Source organism: Eulemur rufifrons, chromosome 29 (assembly GCF_041146395.1).
Source record: "Eulemur rufifrons isolate Redbay chromosome 29, OSU_ERuf_1, whole genome shotgun sequence".
NCBI classification, from domain to species: domain Eukaryota; kingdom Metazoa; phylum Chordata; class Mammalia; order Primates; family Lemuridae; genus Eulemur; species Eulemur rufifrons.
In genome coordinates, this window is record NC_091011.1 from 50,617,887 (window position 1) to 50,638,889 (window position 21,003).

General features: G+C 38.9%; 1 protein-coding gene across 1 annotated transcript in view; it reads left to right on the plus strand.

The window, feature by feature from the left end:
* Positions 1–263: 263 nt before the first annotated feature.
* The window catches only part of ABCB1 (ATP binding cassette subfamily B member 1), an 89,126-nt gene continuing 68,386 nt past the window's right edge, over positions 264–21,003 (plus strand). Inside the window, exons 1-4 of the mRNA XM_069462601.1 lie at positions 264–361; positions 933–1,006; positions 5,131–5,188; positions 16,438–16,606. Coding sequence (XP_069318702.1) covers positions 939–1,006; positions 5,131–5,188; positions 16,438–16,606 — 295 coding nt within the window. The 5' untranslated portion in view covers positions 264–361; positions 933–938. The remainder of the gene's footprint in view (positions 362–932; positions 1,007–5,130; positions 5,189–16,437; positions 16,607–21,003) is intronic.

The following is a 21,003-nucleotide window of genomic DNA, read 5'->3' on the forward strand; positions in this document are numbered from 1 at the left end:
CGTGTCCCTGATGATTCAGCTGATGTGCGTTCCCCTACTTGCCCTTTGCAGACGGGCAATATGAGCCTGGACGTTCCTCTTGAAAATCCAACTGTTTCGCAACTTCCAGGGCAATCAACCTTCGATAAAGCCGGTATGGGGGCAATCATGTGGGCAGGCTGATTGGCTGGGCAGGACAGCGCCAGGGTGTGGGCTGCTGCGCCCATCGCTTCATCTGTTTGCTACAGGAAGCCTGGGCGCATTCGGGCAGCAGCTCCTCCAAGCTCACAGACGCTGAGGCCGCTGTTCGTATCCGCCGAGTCTTCCCACGAAAGTCTAAATTCTCTTTTTCCAAAATCCACGCCTTTGTGGACGTTCCGAGGTAAAGTCCAACGGTAGGGGCACGCGAAGCTGGGAACTAAACGGGAAAGCTCCCAAGAAGGGTCCGGCTAGCCAACTTCCCGAGCTTGGTCCCCACGGGAGAAAGGCTTCTGGGGCAGGGTGGGAGGCGCGGTGGAGATTGTGGAAGTCTCCGCAAGTTCATGGGGACATAGCGGAGTGAGACCCAGAGTTACTAGGGGAGCATCCCCCAACCCATAGTTTCCAGCGCTAGCCCAGTGCGTTGAATCACGCTGGCTGGAGCGCGCAGAGCCAGCGCAGTGCGGGGACCGGGTCTCCGAGCCCGCGGGCGGGTGGATGGAGGCAGCGTCGTCCGCGGCGACGAGGACCCGGAGGCACAGCCGCGCTGGCAGCGGGCAAAGTGCGGAACGCGCGGCTGCCCCTCCAACTCTGCCCGCGCGGAGAGGTTGGAGGCCCCGCGCACAGGAATGACCTGCATGCGGGCGCGCGCTCCGCCTTAGTGCCCTCCGGGTTCGGAGGAGAAGTAGAGGTCACTCTAACCTCCGGCTCCTGCAGGTCCTACATTCCGCTAATGGGCTGCGATTTCTCTTTAGGTCGCGATGGATCTTGAAGGGGACGGCAAAGGAAGATCAGGGAAAAAATACATCTTGGAGCCGGACAAAAAAAGGTGGACCGTTTGTTTCACTTTCATAGTTTACGTAGCTGACAGATTTGGGCAATTTGTTTCCAGTCTCCAGCTGCCTTTGGAAGCAGTTCCCTTGTGTAGAGCAGAAGTTCTTTGGCTGAGTGTAGGGAATGCATTCTCCCTTGGACTTTATTTTTTGAGTGGGGAAGTTTGGTTTTTCTCTTCTTTTATTGATAAATAATATTTTATATATTTATGAAATGGGGTATATGTGCTTTTTACATGCATAATGATAAAGTCAGGGTGTTTGGGGTATCCATCATCTTGAGTATTTATCATTTCCACGTGTTGGTAACATTTCAAGTCCTCTAAGGCCTGAATCCATATGCTGCCTGTGCTCTGCTCTGCAGTCTAATGTCTTGCTTCTGGTGAACAGCTACATAAACATTGCATGTTTGTGGTTTGGCAGACGAGTCAGAAGACCCAAACCACATTTAGGTTGTTTCGTTTTAACTGGCAATGAATATCTACATATATAATTGGCAACATAACCACATACAGAAAATAATTATTTTAAGTAAATTTTGATCACGGTGCTCTGCCTATACAGGAAAATTTAAACTTAATAGGTTCATTGTTAGTAGTTAATTGTAATGTAAATTATAAGATAAATTTATAAATATTTTATTATTAGAAACCCAGCTTTTCAGTGTAAGAGGAAAAAAATGCAAATGTGGAAATCAAATAAGTTTTTAAAAAATAATGTCAAATTTTAATTAGAAACTTCAATATGAACTCATTTTTTTTTAAATAGTTCATTTTCAGTCCTCTGAAAGGGGCAGTAGCAATGAGCACTCTTAGTGCCAGATCTTGGTTTCTAAATACCATTCCTCCCTAAAAGGAATAATCACCTTATAGAAAAATAGCTAATGTAAGCCAGGTCTGGGGCAAAGAAACTACGAAGTGAGCCTGAGCTATCCTGTAATTCCTGAAAACAAGAAAGTAGAATTTAATGGAATAGTCAAAAATATACAGGAGCTGACTGGAAGGGGCCTCCCCTGACCAAGTGTGGGACAACTTGAGCATCAAAGAAAATAATAACTGTGATTGATTTTAAGATACTGAATACAATTGATGAATCCTTAATATTCTGAGAGGAGAGAAACTGAAAGAGTGTGAAGTAAAGAAAATAAAGGAATGTTCTTTACTGGAAAATGTTAGCTATCATTTTGGATCCTACACTGTTATAGTTAATTCAGGCAGAGATCATCAGAGGATCCTCAATCATTCAGAGAAAAGTTGTATCTAAAAATTATCTCCAAAATTCTTGCTAATTGGAAAAAGGAGAATGTACTTTTCCAATGAGAAATTTTGCAGTTAGCACCTTAACCAAGTCATCAGACGAGGTATCACTCATGGTGGGATAGACTGTGTTAAGTGACTAGTCATGCAATAGAATTTGAGTATATAACATCACCTGGGAAGTGTGCTTGCAAAAATGTTTCATCTGAACCCAACCAAGCTTCTAGGCTGGTGCTGCCCAATAGGAAAATAATGTGAGCCACATTTTTAATTTTAAATTTTCTAGTAGCAACATTAAAAAAATAAAAAGAAACATGAAATTAACTTTGAAAATATATTTTTTGGAACCTAATATATCCTAAATACTATAATTTCTATGTGAAATCAAAATTATTAATGAGATAGTTTACATTCTCTTTTTTATACTAAGTCCTTCAGTCTGATATATATTTTACATTAACTGCCCCTCTCAATTTGCACTCAAATATCCAAGATGTGGGACATTTTATAAGACAACTGTTCTTATCTCTTTAAAAAAGTCAATGTCCAGGAAAAAAAAAAAAGAGGATTTCTAGATTATGAGAGACTAGAGAGATATAACCATCAAATATAATGTGTCAACCTTGATTATATCAGAGTTCAAAATAGAAAAAACCTATAGAAAATATTCTTGGGAAATTTGAATGTAGACTGGCTATTAGATGATACCAACATTGCTATTAATTTTCTTAGATATGATAATGGTAGGAGAAGGGATGATTGCCATATTTGCAGCTTACTTTTAAATAGTTTCAGCAAAATATTAACAATGATAATATATACTGTCTTATATAGACAAAGAAAATATAGTCAAAATGCTAACAATCATTGACTCTGTGAATTATATGGGTAGTCATATTATTCTCTTGATTTTTCTGTTTATGTGAAAATTTTCATAATAAATTTCTATATAAATAATGAAGAAGACTCCATAGAGTAGAAGGTAGATATTCCACTTTTGTTTCTAACTTTTTATTTTTTTAAGTTGGTAGCTTAAGAACTATGTTCCTATGACACAAATACTTAGGTATATTTGAATAAGAAGTATTGAGGGTATGTAAAGGGAAAAGGTGAGGAAAATTGTTTGATCCTACATGTATCTTCATTTTGTTATTGGTTCTATTATGGCCTACAGGCGTTTTTCACATTAGAGATTATGTTTTAGATTAGTAGTTTTTATTAAACTGTGCTCATTGTCATTGATTTTATCTTAACTATATATTTTAACATGGGATTTTAAAGAAGCATATAGATAGCTTTGATAATAGATAATAGTAGAATAATAGTACTATTTGGAATATGTGTATTTGCAAAGATTCTTTTTTAAAATGATTGTTTGATGAATGACTTGCTTTTCTAAGTACTGTGTTTTGTGCTGATGGAGATAGATAAGTAATCTAGTAGGGGTGAAGGTGCATTTCCATGGGATGCAGTATTTCAGAAGTCTGAGGTCACGACCCTTTATAAGTTGATGGTCAGGGAACAGTTGGCATTTAAATCTTGGCTTTGTTCCAGCTGTGGGACCTTGGACAAGTTAATTAACTCTGCACTCTCATGCAGTTTTCTCATATCTACAAATAGGACAAAAATAAAAGTCTTCCTCATGGAGTTGTTTGTGAATCATGTGTGGCATGTACTTGCTAAGCTGGTACCTGGCACGTTACAAATTCTCCAGAGTAGCGGCAGTTTTAGAGAATGAAAAAATTAAAAATGTGGAACTAAAACTCAAATTATTCATGGCTATTTTTCTCCTTTCATGCTGGTTCCAGGGAAACTGAAACCATGACTTTACTGGAAATAGGGTGGGCCCAAACCTGAAGAGTTATGTTTGTGTATTTTGTGTGTTTTTATGCCTGTCTAACATCACTCCAAAGCCTAATATGGGTAAACTCTGGATTTTTTTTCTTCAGAAGTTTCTTCACCTCTTTTGACCTCACATAGTGTAAAGAATGAAGACAAAGATGAATTAACCTTTTGAACTTAAAAATCTGTGCAAAAACAATGTGATTCTTCTCTAAAATAGTCTTTTATACATACAAAAGTATAGATGAAGCTGATTTATTATGATTGGTTTGATTTCACGTCCTAGGTGGCGGTTACATAGAGTGGAAAATGGGTTACAGAGTTGGATTCATTTGAATCTGGGCTCAAAATAATAGTTGACATTCTTATGTCTCAGGAAAGCTTTTTGACAGTGTACAGAACATCTTTTTGGGCTATAGCCATTCTAGATTGTATTTATGTCAGAATGTCCATTTAAAGCTCCAAATACTTTTTTTAGAATTAGATTTGCTCATAGAGAGTAATTTAATTACTTTTTTCCTTAAGCTAGTTATGTCCAGCAACTGATTGTCATCACTCTTCATTAGTAAAGGGAGTGATTAAGAATAATATCTAGGTAGTGGATAGGTAGAATATCTATTGCTATAATTACTTATGATATTAAGAGAATTAATTCTGGAGAGCATGAATGATTTTCCAATAAGAATAAAAACAAGGAACTCTTTTTCAGGATAGATATTTTTCTAATTGCAAAAGGGATGCGTGTGTGTATTTATCATAGAAAATTAGGAAATATCAAAGGCACAAAGAAAAAAATGTTTTTATAGAAATCTCAACACCCAGTGACAACTACATATATAGATTTCTAAGATATATATAAACATATTTATATTTAAGCTTCATACATAGGATCATACTATTAATCTGTTTTTTACTGAATAATATAGACATGTTTCTTTGTCCTTGTTATTAAATATAAGCTCTATATTGGTAATTTAAAAAAACTGTGTAATTTTTAAAGTTTTATGTAATTCTATTTCTAGGTTTTCCAGTAAAAAAGATAAGAAGGAAAAGAAACCAACTGTCAGTGTATTTGGAATGGTGAGTTTTGAAATCATTCACTATCAAAATACTTTGAAAATTTGACTTCTCTTTATACAGAAACGAGTGATTTTATCTGGTATAATATTTTCTTAGTATGTTAGTGAAGAGGCAAAATGCATTGGTTTAATTTAGTTTATTTTCAGGGGGAATGCTGATCTTCACTTGCCATGTGAATTAATCATCAGCAGCCACCCTTCCTAGTCTAGATTTCAATATTCTAGTTAGTTATGTTGCCAGTGATCTGTAACCAACACAAGCATTTCTCCCAGTGGCGGTCTTTGGGTCTTTGCTGTCTGTATAGAGGAAAGCAGCCGCCTGGAGTGGTATCTTTAATGGCTCTGAAATCCTGGCAGGTTTGAGGTCAAAGTCTCAGGCATCCATAATAATGGAAGGTAACAATGGATTATTTATTGCTATGGTTTGGCCTATGCTACATACCATTATTCCTCTGTGCTGAACAGCTGAAAATCTAGAATTTGAAAACCTTAATCTAACTCTATTTCATTTTCTGGTGTAACCACGGTGGTCTTTTACTCATACTTGCAATGAGACAGGAATTTTATAGGTGTGGCTGGTTAATGACCTCTATCTACCTGGATTCTTATTTTCTTTTTCCTAATAGTGCAAATTTAGGTGACCTGTCCCAGAGATCAGAACCCGGAAGACTACCATACCAATTAAGTTTTGCAGCACAGAATTTCTCATTTAGTCATAACACACCAGACTTTCTTTTTAAGGGGAGGGAGTGGATAGACTGTCTTGTAAAATGAATTTTAGTAAATTGAATATAAAAATAGTTAGGGGAAAAAACAGTCAAATGATGTTTACACTGAGGACTCTATAGTTTGCCTTACACGAGCTTCATCTTCCTGTGCCACGATTGCTCTCGGCCACGGCTCCTTCTTTTGTTCTATCTCCATTCCCTTTGGAACTTTTGGGAGATGAAACAATATACTTCAGTCACTCTCAGATTATTTGAGTAACCAAGCTTTTGTTTGTTTTAGATTTCGTTTTTACATTTCCATACATTCTTGTATGGAAAGAAGCTTTTATGTAAAAGTTAGATTTATTCCCAAGATTTCAGTTCTGTCATTTTGACACCAAAACATTTCTGTCTTTTGTAGTTTAGTTTTTACTATTTGTAGTCTATATCTTTTAAAAACTTAGGAGTCTTATATTTTAGAAAATTTAATAGACCTACTATATAGAGATAATATTATCATTACTAGATTCATTTCAAACCACAAAAGAATAAAAATTTGGGATTTAAATGTGGGGTAATAACCAACACACATGCAGGACTATTTGCCAGGCATTGTTCTAAGTACTTTGTATATGATCTCATTTAATCCTTACAAATCCTTTTGCGGCAGATACTATTATTATTCCAATTTTACAGATGAAGAAACCGAGGCCAGACATATTTGCTTGCCCAGGGATACGCTGTGGGGCCAGGGTAGAGGGACTTTGTTTTAAGCCTGTTGATGAAATGTTGTACTGCTTAGATTTTCCTCATATCTTCTTCCTGAAGAGTTGACATAGAAAATGGTGAACCTAATTTGTATATAAAACTTATATACAAGGACATAATTTAACAGTAAAATGCTGTTTAACGATAAAATGCTGATGTTATTGACATTGCTTATTAATAACAGGGCACACCTAATTTCCCCAGCAACGAGTTGTGACAACGCATGTGGAATGCTATCAGAGAAGCTCATTAGAGACTCAGTGCCCAAGGTTTTTACTGGGGGCTGATCACGTAGGCACCCTCTCTGCCCAGCATACACTGAAACTCCAGATTCACAGAAGGAAGGCAGATGTTCAGCATAAACACCATATTGTTTATACAAATAGTTTGGCCACATTTATGAGCTAGAGTGGTGGTAACCCTACCAAAACCCAAGTTCCACATACCAGCCATGGGCCACCGTTGTATGCAGGCCTTTCTAAACACAGCACCCTCAGAACAGCTATGTTAAATCTTTTCTGCACACAACGTCTGTTAACCTATTTTTCCTATGAGACTTTTTGTCAGTCTGGAGAAAGTGATGGAAGTGGTAAGATAGATTCAGATTTTCTGCTAGGCTTTATTTTATTTATCCCAGGCCTTGATTCAGCATTTACAGAAACACAAAAGTAGAATAAAATCTAAAGCAAGTGAGGAAATGGGACAAATGGAAATAAGGGCAAGAAAAATAAAAGTTGGGCTGCAGTTCCCACGCAAAACGAACTCTGTAGAAGATTATACACTCTTGCCAGAATTGTGCTGCAGGTTCAATTCTGAGATTTCTACTTTACGTATCTTATTGAAACATTGATTTTTTTCTAAATGGATAATAGCTGGTGGTGTTAAGTGCTTCCTCTGTATTAAGCATTTGTTAAGGACCCCATGTGTGTTATTTGACTTAATCTTCACAGTAACCTTTTGATATAGGAACTTGTATTATCCTTATGTTCCAAATGAAGAAACTCACTGAGAAGTTAAATAATGCATCTGGAGTCACAGGGTCCAATAGCTAGTAAGAGGGGGAGGCCCAGATTTTGCCCAGACATGCCTATTTGTCTTCACAACTGTAATTGTTTATGATAGTTTATGATTTGTTAAACGCTTATCTGCCTGGAATTGAAGAGGGTTTTTTTTTTTCCTATCTTCTGATTTTCTGCCACCTGCTCATTGAAGACTTTACCACCTGGCTCAGTATCTCCCTTTCCAGGGTAGGCGCTCTTACTGACTTGGGTGACCTTTATGGCTCTATGGGTCACCATTCCTCGACCTTCACAGCTGCAATGATCTTCAAAATCTGCCTGTATCTGGATCTATTCCTGCTCTTCCTTTCTGGTTACAACAGAGTTTTTTAGTTCTTAAAACTAATCACTCACTTGTACTTTGGCTCCCATCTCCTCTGCCTTCTCAAGGACCTGACATTATTGTTGTTTTTCTTCTGTATCTTCAATCTCTCCCCCTCATCTAGGTCTGTCTCATTGACCTTGATACATCAAGGCTCTTTCATCCTACGAATGCCCTTCTTGGAGCTGCCCCCCCCCCCCCCCTTGCTGGCTCCGTTCACCCACACGAGTTGCCTTCGCTGTCTTACTTTTACCTTCCAGTCGGTTCTCAACATATTGTAGTTTGTCTCCTGTCCCCACCACCCACTAAATTCAGTGGACGTTTTAGAATTCCATCTTGACCTCTCACAGCACTTGACACTGCCCACCATTTTCTTTCTTTTGTTTGCATCTGTGATATCACAGTCTGCTTATTTTCCTTCCAGCTCTTTGTCTTTTTCTTGTGTCGCCAAGAGTTAGGGATGCTATTGGCATTCCTCTAGTTCCACAAAACCACTTCCAAATTATTTTTTGATGCTTGTGCAAACTCATTTGTCATTTGAGCTTCACTTTGCTTAATTGTACTATCTCCTATCCATTTTCAGTGGTATGTGCTTTCTAATTACTCCTCCTTCCTTGGGGACTCTGGCATTGCTTCTACTTCATCCACCTATGCTCCCACTAGTCTTCTGAGTATTTTGGTAATCTTATAAATATTAATAACGCCTAGGTTCAGCACTCTTTGAAATCTTCAGTTCTAACAACACTGCCCCATACTGTGCATTAGTAAATTACACCTGTGGGCAGGACCTTGGGCTTATTGTCTGGTTGGGCTTTCGTCTGCAAAGGTGTAAACTCAAACGTATCAGTCTTTGACCATAACTTCCAGTTCCTTCCAACTTTGCCCTTCCTCTTTATTATCCCCCTTTTAATATTGTGTAGTCATTCCCTATTGCTACTGTAGGAAAATATCACCAATTTAATAGCTTAAAACAATGCAAATTTGTTACCTGACATCTGGATTCAGATGTTTTACCAGGCTAAAATCAAGGTATTGGCAGGATTGCATTTCTTCTAGAGGCTCTAGAGGAGAATATGTTTCCTCCCTTTTTCAGCTTCCAGAAAACACTTACATTCCTGGACTCATAGGCCCTTCCTTGCATTATTCCACCTCTTACGTCAGCCATCGCACCTCCTGCTGCTGACTCTGAGCCCCTGCTTCCCTCTTTTAAGCACCCTTGTGATTACATTGGGCCTGTCGGGATAGTCTCCCCATCTCCAGAGCCTTAAAACAAACAAAGTCCCTTTTACCATGTAAGGAAGTACATTCACAGGTTCCTGGGATCAGGATATGGATGTGTTTGGGGGACCCTTATTCTGCCTACCACTCCTGGTCAGACTTTCTCAATTGCTCTCTTTTCTCCTAATATCCCTCCTTCATTTTTGCTCTTCTGAAAATCTTCCCATGCATAGCAGCCACGTCATTATCACATCAGTTCCTACCTTAAAAACATTGAAAGCCTTTCCTTTCCACTAACCTAGAAGTTTGGCATAAAGCCCAAACTCCTTTCACTTCCTATGACTATAAAAGGCCCTGCATGCGTGACCTTCCTCTCCTCTCTGACTTCACCGCAGACAAATCTCCTTCCTCTCTCTTGCCACAGTGCATTCTGTTTACCCTTGAGACTCATCATGCTGATTGTCACCCAAGGGCCTTGGCCTTTGCTCTTCCTGCCTGACATGCTCTGTCCCCAGACCCTCACGTGATGAACTGTATCCTTCCTGTGAGTGAGGTCTCATCTTGGATGTTACCTTCTCAGAAAGACATTCTCTGATCAGCCATCTAAACCAGCTGCCCCTGCCTGTCACTGTGGCATATTACCCTGTGTGATATTTCTTCTGAATACTTACCACTATCTGATTTCTTGTTCATATATTTGTCTTTTCTCCGAATGTAATCTCCATGGGAGCAGGAGTTTATGTATATTTTGTTCACTACTGTATCCCAAATGCATAGAACAGTGGTGGAACTTTAATAGGTACTTAGATATTGAATAACTATTGCATACATCTTTTCCCTCTTTTACTATATGCACTAGAATGTAAGCTTTATGAGGATAGGTAGCTTGTCTTATTCATTGTTGTTATCAGTACCTAGAACCAACTTGACCTTTATTAGGTGTGCAATAAATATTGAATATTGAATAAATTTTGAATAGTGAATGAATGAATGAATTCACTGATTTCCCTCTCCACCCCAGGCACCATGGTAAGGTCACGTTTGCATCAAGCCTGCTGAATATTACCTAAACCTCTTTCCTGCCAGCACCTTCTCCTTCCTTTGCCCTGGGAAGCCCAACCCTTGGCTTGCAGCACTGATCAACCTTCCTTTCACGTGTTTCTGTTTCACCTTGTCTCTCTTTCCTATGAGCATCTGACCATTTTCTATTTCCTTTTTTTAAAAGGGTTCCACTTATAATTAGTTTATACCTCTGTCTTACATTTCTCTTGAAGTGTTACAATTTTTTTGTCCACCTGATTCTTGACTGTAAGACCCTGAAAAGTCTTATTAATTATATTTCCAAGACCAACAACAATACCTGTTTATACTGTATATTTTTATATCACATGCTTAACAAAGTTTTTTGTATTAAGTCTCATTTTTATTGTAACTATGTAAGGTTTTCTATATGTATAAATATTTTCCTCATTTTGTAAATGTAGAAACTCAGGCTCAAGGCTATTAAGAGATTTCCCCTCTATCCCCAAAGTCTCCTTCCTAATAAACTAGAGAGCTAGGGCATTTGACTGAGGCTTTTGTCCTACTTAGCATTGTGTTACCACTTTCCTCAAATCTTCTCACCTCCTTCTCTCCAGAAATCAGTCTTGCTTCATGTCAAATAGAAATATGAGTTTCTGAACTCTGTCAGCTTTGTCTTTATTCCTGGAAGATTACTTGTATTTGTATTCTTATCTTGTTCCTTCTGGTCTGAAATGAAGAGACATACTTTTGCCTCTTCTCTTTAGCAAATTTTTTAAAAACAATTTTAAAATATTTATTTATTTAGAGATGAGTATATCGCTATGTTGCCCACACTGGACTTGAACTCCTGGCCTCAGGTCATCCTCCCGCTGCAGCCTCCTGACTAGCTGGTACTACAGGTGCATGCCACAGCACCTAGCTCTTTACCAAGTTTTATTATGAAAAACTTTAAACATTTAAAAAAGGTATAGAACAGTAAACTTCATACTTATATACCTATCATCTATTTTGATTACTTCCATGCTTTGCATTTCTTTTTTCTTTTTTTTTTTATTTCATAATATTACAGGGTTACAAATGTTTTGGTTACATGAATTGCTTTTGTACAGCTTAGGAGTCAGAGTTATAAGTGTGCCCATCACCCAGATATACCTGTTAGGTATGATTTCACCCATCTTCTCCTTCCCCGTCCCGCCTGCTTGATTTCTGCTGAGTTTTACTAACATCTGTGCACCTGAGGGCTGATCGGTTAGTTCCAATTTAACAGTGAGTACGTGTGGTATTTGTTTTTCCATTCTTGCGATACTTGACTTAAAAGAATGCTTTCCAGTTCCATCCAAATTGTTGCAAAAAGCCCAAATTCATTTTTTAATGGCTGAGTAATATCCCATAGTAAACATATACCACATTTTATTAATCCTCTCATGTATCTATGGGCACTTGGGTTGATTCCACAGCTTTGCGTTTGTGAATTGTGTGGCAATAAACGTTTGAGTGCAAGTGTATTTTTGATACAGTGACTTTTTTCCTTTGGATGGGTCTACTTTTAGTTCTTTGAGGAATCTCCATACTGTTTTCCATAGAGGTTTTACTAGTTTGCAGTCCCACCAACAGTGTATAAGTGTTCCTTTCTTGCTGCATCCACACCAGCATCTATTGTTTTGGGACTTTTTGATAAAAAGCCATCCTCACTGGGGTTAGGTGGTATCTCACTGTGGTTTTGATTTGCATTTCCCTGATGATTAGTGATGTTGAGCATTTTTTCATGTTTTTATTGTGTATCTTTTTTTTTGACAGCTTTTGTTCATGTCCTTTTCCCCTTTTAATGGGGTTATTTGATGTTTTTCTTGCTCATTTTCTTGAGTTCTTATATACTGAAAGTTGGGTGTAACAGTTTCATTTTTTGGTAAGAAAATTGCATAGGGGATATCGTATCTCATCACTTCTGGAAACATCAAATGTCAGGGTATTCTATTTTTTTATGAAGCTAACTTTGATCACTTGATTAAGGTGATGACAGATTGGATCCCTTTGTTGTACAGATATCTCTGCCCTCTTACAATTATGAAGGAATCCTGGGGCATCATGGGAATATCTTGTTTCACAGAATACTTATAGCATTAACTGATGATCCCGTGCCTCATGTTCTTGAAATAATTGTTTTATTATTGTCTTGGACATTGCTTCCTCTCCATTTTCTTCCTGTATTTCCACCAGTTGTCTCTTTGACTGATTTACCTATCAGCATAAGACTTCATTAAATAGTCCTACTTTGACATTGTATCCCACCCTAGTAACGATCCTTTCTCTTCTTTTCACCCCAAGATCATCAAAAGGACAGTCAAAAGCCAGGCATAGTGGCATGCACCTGTAGTCCCAGCTACTCAGGAGACTGAGGTGGGAGGGTTGCTTGAGCCTAGTAGTTGGGGGCTGTAGTGAGCTATGATTGCACCTGTGAATAGCCACTGCATTCAAGCCTCGACGACCTAGCAAGACCCCATCTCTTAGGGAAAAAAAAAAAAAAGTCAAAATACTATCTCTATCTCTTCCGGGATGATTTGATCTTATCCACTCCTGTGACTTCTACTACATACCCTAGAGCCACAAATCTGTGTCCCAAACTCTGAATTCTTTCTACATACTTCCAGGATTGTACTTCCAGGCTAGGCATTCAAACAGGACTAAATGAGACTTCTCTGCCCTCCTTCTGCTCCAACCCTCATGTCTTCCAGTTTTCCCAGCTCCGGGAGGGGTGCCTCTAGGACAATCTACTATTTCTTGATACTTCCACACCTCATACCCCAAGCTTGAGAGACCCCAGTCTTTTCTAAGCATTTTGTGTTCTTTCCTATTTCTGCTTACTGTTCTTTCTGGCTGGAATGCCTTCCTTCTTCTAAATAGTCACTGAAGTTTCAAAGCTGGAAGTGGAAGGAAACATCACCTCCTTTATGAAACTTTTCCATAAAGGAGGAAATGACCATTGGCTCAATTTTATGTCTATTCTATACACTATGCTGTCAAAGCATGCAGAGTACATACTGAATAAATTTTTTGCTTTGCCTTCCTTCTCTGTAAACTCTCTGAAGGCAAGGGTTATATCTTTGCTATTTATCTCTGACCTTTATCTGTCATTATGTTACCAAAAGCTTGGCACTTGTCCTTGAGGCCAACTCAGAAGAACGAGAATAAGTGGTTTGGGGAGGAGGAAAGAGAGGTTTTTATTACTTTGCTGGTAAAGGAGGAAAAATGGGTAGACCTTTTTGTTTCAAAATCCAAATTTCCTGAACATAAGCAGAAATACAGAGCTTTTAAAGGGAGAGGCCCTCAGTTTTAAGCTATTGTGGTTAAGTATTATAAGGGTTCCATCTCTGCCGAAGACAAAGCCCCACCTGGGCCCACCTGGGAGCTGGTGTCTGCCTGGGGTTCAGGAACAAAAGGCCGCTTCTTTGCTTCTCCCAACTACTGGCCTGAGGCAAGGATGCAGTTTTCAGTTCACAAAAAGAGTGGGGGAAGTTTTAAAGAGACAGAAATATTTTGTGTGTGTGGTTTTTTTTTTCTCCCCAGGCCATTCTCTCTTTTACAGTTGAGTAGGCCAACTGTAAATGTTTGCATTCATGGCCTGCTTGTTTTTATTATGGCCAGTGATAGTTCTGGAGGCAAAATGCCCTGTGGTGGTGGGGATGAGAGAAATCTTTGTATATCAACTATCTTTTCTTCCTGTGCTGAGGAGTTTGATATTTTGTCCACTTTAATAGAGTCTTTAAGAGAAGATAAATAGTTTCTGCCCACCTCTTCCTCTTCATTTGTGTTTTTTAAGGAAATGGGTGAAAGCTTAGTTAAGACAAACTACATGGTGGCAAAATTAAACCTGCGCTTCAAAGAAATAGCAAAAAAAAAAAATGTCAAAGCATCATTCTCTCCTTAAGTTTTGAATTTGTAAAGGAAACGATGTTTTTAGGTTATGGAAAGTTATGTCATCAACCCAAACTTAAGCTCCTTTGATTACATTTTTAAGAGCTAGAAAGAGTTTAAATGCAAATACCCAAGTATTCTTTTTACACCAAACCTTAACTTTCACTAATCATTTTATAATTTGACTTTGCTTTTTCTCTCCTGCTTTATGAACTGCCATCCACTATTGCCCAGAACTATTCTGCTCTTTATTTCTCCATTTGTCAACTTAGTACTTATTCCCACTTGTTACTAGTGTAATATCCGTGTTAGCTAACTTAAGGATTGGTTTCTGTCTTCTTGTGAAATATATGTAAGTTCTAAAATCTTGCTTTTTGCTGCTCTGTCTTTTATGTTGTCTGATCTTTGTATCTTTATTTTGTTTTATATTCCCTGCCTAGGCCTATGACTTTATACCCAGTTTCCTGCCTACATCAAAAATCTGTTGCCTACAGCTACATGTTGCATCCACATGACAACTACCTGCCTCAGGCCTTATCTACAGCCTCCCACAGCTGGTTCATCCTGTTTGTTTTTGTTTTCCTTCATTTGGTTTTCTTTTGATGCTTAGCTAGTTCCTTGAGTTGTATGGGAAAAGTATTAATTGCTTCCCAGGTGGGCCATGAGCCCATCCCTCTTTTTTTTTTTCTTTTTTTTTTTTTCTTTTTTTGAGACAGAGTCTCATTCTTTCCCCTGAGTACAGTGTAGTGGCATTATCATAGCTCACTGCAACATCAAACTGTTGGGATCAAGCAATCCCCCTTCCTCAGCCACCCAAATAGCTGGGACTACAGGCATGTGTCACCACATCCGGCTAATTTTTTATTTTTAGTAGTGATGGGATCTCATTCGTGCTCTGGCTGGTCTGGAACTCCTGAGCTCAAGCAATTCTCCTGCCCTGGCCTCCCAGAGTGCTAGGATTATAGGTGTAAGCCACCACACCCAACCCCATTCCTCTTACTTTGTCCTCTTTTTGTCACTTTCTGGATCCAAAGAAGCCTTTCTTTCCTCCCTGTGATTTGTCTACCATTAAAGAGATTACACAGATCTTCACTGGTCATTCATTATGGCCATATTCTATTTTCTCAGGAAAAATGTTCCTTGGGAAGCATGCATCTAACTCATTCCTTTCCTCTTCCTGCTTATTATTAAGTTCTAATTATGTTAAATTCATTTTACATTTTGTTAATTTTGTTGTTCAGCATTTCTTTAACCCAAGCCACTTCCTTAAAGCAACACAGTATTTCCTCTGAAGGGCTTTTTGCATTCGTGTTTTTTCCCATGAGATGAAAAGTGCCTTCTAGTCTTATAACCTACAGCAACAAATACTATATTATAGTCCCACTGACACCAGAAAGAGGACCCCAAAACTAGGATCAGGCCTGAAGGTCAAGGGGGTTCTTGGCTTCATGCAGGAAAGAATTGAAGTGTGAGCCTTAAGCTGGAAATGAAAGCAAAACTTATGAAACACACAAACAGCAAGCAGGCTACCCCATAGATAGAGTAGCACCTGTACATTGCTGGCAAACTCTATTTATGGCTGTCTCTTGATTATGTGCTAAATAAGGAGTAGATCATTAGTGGGCTTTCTGAGAAAAAGGTGCAGATTTCTAGGAATCAGGGGTCCTCCTCTTTTCGTACCATATAAGGTAACTTCCAGGGGTTGTTATGGTGATTGTAAACTGTCATGGGGCTGGTTGGAGTTTCTTTTAGTATGTGAATATATTATAAGCAGGGTACAATGAGCTATGAGGGTGAGCAGAGATCATTTAAGTTACCATCTTGGCTCTTAGTGGTCTTAACTAGTTTCTTCACTACATCCAGTATTCCTGTTTTTGTGGGAGACCTTGGTTTGGGTCTTGCAACTTTTTAACAAGTTGTGCCTGCTGGTTTCCTATCTCACTATTAAAGACTTTTATAGTTTCCCAGAATGTCCCATCCTTCTTATCAGACTTCACATAAGAAGAGAAGACAGATTAAATCCATTATGAAGAATTAAGCCAGAACTCAATAGAAGAATCAAATGCCCATTTCTGTTTAGGCTATTGCAATAGTTTAGCAAAGGTAAAGGGTACCTCGGACTAGGATAGTAGCAGTAGAAGTCTGAAAAATGTTTGGATTTTGGATATGTTTTGACAGCAAAGCATACCATCCATGAAACTGTACTAATTTTTCTATGTTCTTCTTTTTTCTCCTTTTTTAGTTTCGCTATTCAAATTGGCTCGACAGGTTTTATATGGTGGTGGGATCTTTGGCTGCCATCATCCACGGTGCTGCACTCCCCCTTATGATGCTGGTGTTTGGAGAAATGACAGATAGCTTTGCAAATGCAGGAAATACAGATCAAATTATTTCAAACTCAACTAATCAAAGTAAGTATTATTTGTGGTTCCAATTTTATTGGAAACTTGCAAGAAAACCAATCACTTAGAGTGATGTTTGTGGAGCCCTTACTAAATACACACTTGTGTGTTTAGTCCTGTGGGAGGTAGAGGGTCTGAGTTATAATTCATCTTTGTAATGAGTTTGAGAAGATAATCTTTATAAGCATTAGAATATGCAGTGTAATTGATGGTGTAGATATGTAGAAAAAGAGAGAGTTCTATAAAGTCAGAAATATTCTAGAAAGTTTTAGAAAGAAGTCCAGGAACCTAATCAGAACTTTGAATGGTAAGTAGAAATCTGTTATGAGATTCCCTGACAGAGTGGATGGTTGTAAGGCAGGAGTCAAGGTGATCCTAAAGTTTTTATCCTGAGAAACTAGAAGGATGCAGCAATTATTAACACAGATGAGAAAGGTAGAAGGAGAGTAGGTTTGAGCAGTAAATTCTAGAAATTTAGTTTCGTACATTGTCATGCATTAGGCTTTCTGGAAGCAGATGCAGGAATGGGACCAAGAGAAGTATACGTGAGAGAGAGTGTGTGTGTGTTTGTATTTTAGGATGGAAGAAATAATAGCAATAGCTTGTCTGTGTGTTAATGCAAGTGATCCAAAAGAGAAGAGAAAGTGATATTTGAAAGACAGGAAAGAGATTTTTCTGGAATGATATCCTTGAGAAAGGATGGAATCCAATGCTCAGGAGGAAAGGTTTGCTTTAGATAGGAGCATGGTCAGTTCGTCTAAAATAACAGGTGGAAAGAGAGTGTGTTTGAGTATTAGTGCCCAAGGTGGGTAGATAAGGAGGAGAGAATCTGTAGAAGTTTTCTTCTGATTACTTCAGTTTTCTCAGTGAAGTAAGAAGCAAGATATTTGGGTGATAAAGAGATGTAACACAGCCCTCTAGGAGAGTGGGAAAGTGAATGAACTATTTAAATAATTTGGACATAACTCTCTTTCTTTCTCTCACTAAAGTGGGGAGAGACAGATTGATATCTCTAAGCTTCCTAGTTCACCTCTGGTTGAGTATAGATTTCATTTAAACTAAAGTACTCAAAGACAACCACCCAGTTTCTACTCAGGTGGTAAAATATTGAAAATGCCTGTTTGAGAATATACTTGAAAATATAGTGATACAACTTAGCTTACAAGGACCCTTCAACTTTCAGACTTTTAAGTCTCTAATGAATGCTATGAATCCTTTCCCCAGAAACATGCACATAAATATTCATACCAATTTGGGGGTATATATGGATCTTTTGATACTTGTCAGTGGGTCCTGGGAACTACTTTGTGATCCCCCTGAAAAGTACACTGTTTATGCTAAGGTAGGACTACATCAATTATGTGAATGCAGGTAATGAGTTGGGCTACAAAATTTTTGGTGTGTTTGAGTTAGGTAAAAATTCTTGTGTGTTTATTACATCCTTTCATGGCATTCAAAGGGACCTGCAAAAAGATGCTGCACTACCTTTGATCTTGCACGTTTCTTTTATATCATTCACCAAAAGGAAGTCCGTAGTGATCTCTGAATTCATTGGTTCCTAGACACGCAATATTTGGCAATATTCTGTGAAGTTAGTTCTCTTACCACTACATACTGGAAGAATCAAATCTTTCTGTGCTCTCTGGTAGCTCAGCAGACCTCATGGGTAGGTACATCTGTGCCCATTCAGATCCTACCCACTTTTTTATGAAGTCCAGACACAGACACTGCTCTAACAGTGTGAGAGCTGTTGTACTAATCATGCTGTGCTTCTGCATGCACTAATAAAGGGACAGCTGCTGATCTCATTTATATATCAATAAGGAAATTATAGGCTATTAAAACAGTTGGTGGCCAAGTCTGGAAGAGCAGGCCGTCAAATGACTGCCTAAAGCTAACAGAGCTGAACTCTGCTGGGCCACAATAAACTAAGCTTGTGCTATATCCATTGATCTCTCTTTTTTAAAACTGCATGAACATTTGTATACATCATATCTCCGTCACCCAGATATTAATTGGCTCTTACAAGGAAAAAAGTGATCTCTGTAAGTAGAAGTAGTAATCATTACCAGCTTTACCTGGACCAGCTGCAGACACGTGCGGTAGACCGTGCTATGGACTGAATGTTTGTGTTCCCCCGAAACTCACATGCTGAAATCCTAACCCCAGTGAGGTGGTGTTCGAAGGTGGTTCCTTTGAGAGATGATTAGGTCATGAGAGCAGAGCCCTCATAAATGTGATTAGTGCACTTATAAAAACAGACCCCAGAGTGCTGCCTGGTTCCTTTCACCATGTGAGGACACAGCTAGAAGGTACCGTATATGAGCCAGAAAATGAGCCCTCACTAGACACCAAGCCTGCCTTGATCTTAGACTTCCTTTCCAGCCTCCAGAACTATGAGAAATAAATTTCTGTTGTTCATAAGCTCTGCAGTTTATGGTATTTTGTTACAGCAGCCCAAATGGACTGACAGATAGTAGACTGACTTAGTTACCTCATAACACGCATGAGTTCCCAAACAGATGATGGTCTAGCTGTGAAGACTAGCTCCCTCCCAGACAGGCCCGTGTGTCTTCATGCCAATCAAAGTCTCCGAGGCCGACAGCGGCTACATCACCACACCTTGTCAGCTGGTAATTTGGACTTCCGTCTTCATAGATGTCTGGATCATATGGCTTCTGCTGAGGTTGTAGTTCATGGTGCACTCATTGCCGGTCATTCCCGTTCAGCTCACTCTTCCAGTCTTCGGAAAACTTAGAGAAATGATTGAAAGTTTGCCTCTGTCACCCTCTTTAGAGGTGGTGTATTTAGCAGCAAAACAGCAGCCTCTGAAGTTGGACTGCCTGGCTCTAAAACCCCACCCTTACCAATTTTTAGTTTTGAGGTTTGGGGAAAATTTCTTCATACTTTATTTGTTTAAAAAAGTTGAATAACAACAGAACCTACTTCATAGGATGATTGTGAAAATTAAATGGATCTATTCACTTAAGACTCACTAAGTAGAGCCTAGTCATAAAAAAGTGCTCAACAAATACTAGGTGTCCTTAAACTATGGCCCACAGGCCTAATTTGGCCTGCTGCCTCTTTTTGAATAGCCTGTGAACTCAGAATAGTTTTTACATTTTTAAATCATTGAAAAACTATCAAAAGAACATATTTTATGACACATGAATATTGTATGATGTGTAAATTTCAGTATCTGTAAATAAGGTTTTAATGAAACACAGCCACACCTATCATTTACATACTGTCTATGGCTACTTTGATGCCACCGTGGTACATAGAGTAGTCGTGACACAGACTGTAGGATCTGCAAAGCCTAAGATATTTACTGTCTGGCTGTTTATAGAAAAACGTTGCTGATCTTGGAGGTAGGGTATTGAGTGAGGGGTTATTATCTTCAATCAATCCATCAGTGAATTTGTATTAAAGGATTTTATGAGCCAGCTATAGTACATGCTCTTTTCATTCCCAGCTTTCGGGAAGCTTAATGTAGTGGGAGGGATGGACAAGTGAACCAACAAATGCGGTTGGATAGGATTAGTACTGTGATACACAGATAGACAAAATGCTCTGGGAAAGGAGAGGAGGAACCCTGAGTCCATATGTAGAAATCATGGGAGGCTTCCAAGAGGAGGTGATAACCAAGTTTGGTCAGCACCTTTCTCTTATACAGAATAAACCTGTTCTGTATAACAAGTGAAACTGTTCAAAAATAAGGATTAAATAAAAGTTACTACGGTTCCTCTCTGCCACTCCTCATTGCCACTCACCTTCTGTATATCTTTTCATGCCTTTCCAAAGGCAGCATGCTATCTCTGCAGTAATTTTTACTCTAGAACACTTAATACACTATCACTAACCTGCTTGTCTGCAGATTCAGACTTCCAGATACTCTAAAGCCTGCCTAGGTAGGACGGAATAACATCAAATCTTTGATGCTGGTCTCAGAGATGAAGGCAAACATACTCTGTGATGCTTGTGAAGGGAGAGCAAGCCTGGGACGTCAGCTGCTCTCAGACCTTTCTTGTTCTTGCCATTTCCTAGGTGGAACCTCATTATATCTCCCTGGGTGGTGGACTAGATACCAGAGCCGCCTCACTGGAGAAGTATTCCTTGCTTAAGGCAACTTGGATTTGCTGAGGCTCTTGGAAGCCTGAGGGTTTTTGCACTAAACATGGGATCTAACTAGACAGCTCTAAAGACTTTTGGAGTGAGCATATCCTTCTTTGCTGCTGCAATAGACACTTCATAAGCTCTCTCTTCCCCTGATGCCTTGCTTCAATTATCAGACATCTGCCGTTGTCCTGCGGCTTTATTGTGAACCTGACTTCCTATCAGTCTATTTCCATCTATGCCTGTCTTGTTAGAATTTGTGCAGCCTTTGCCTTAAAACCTCTGATGAC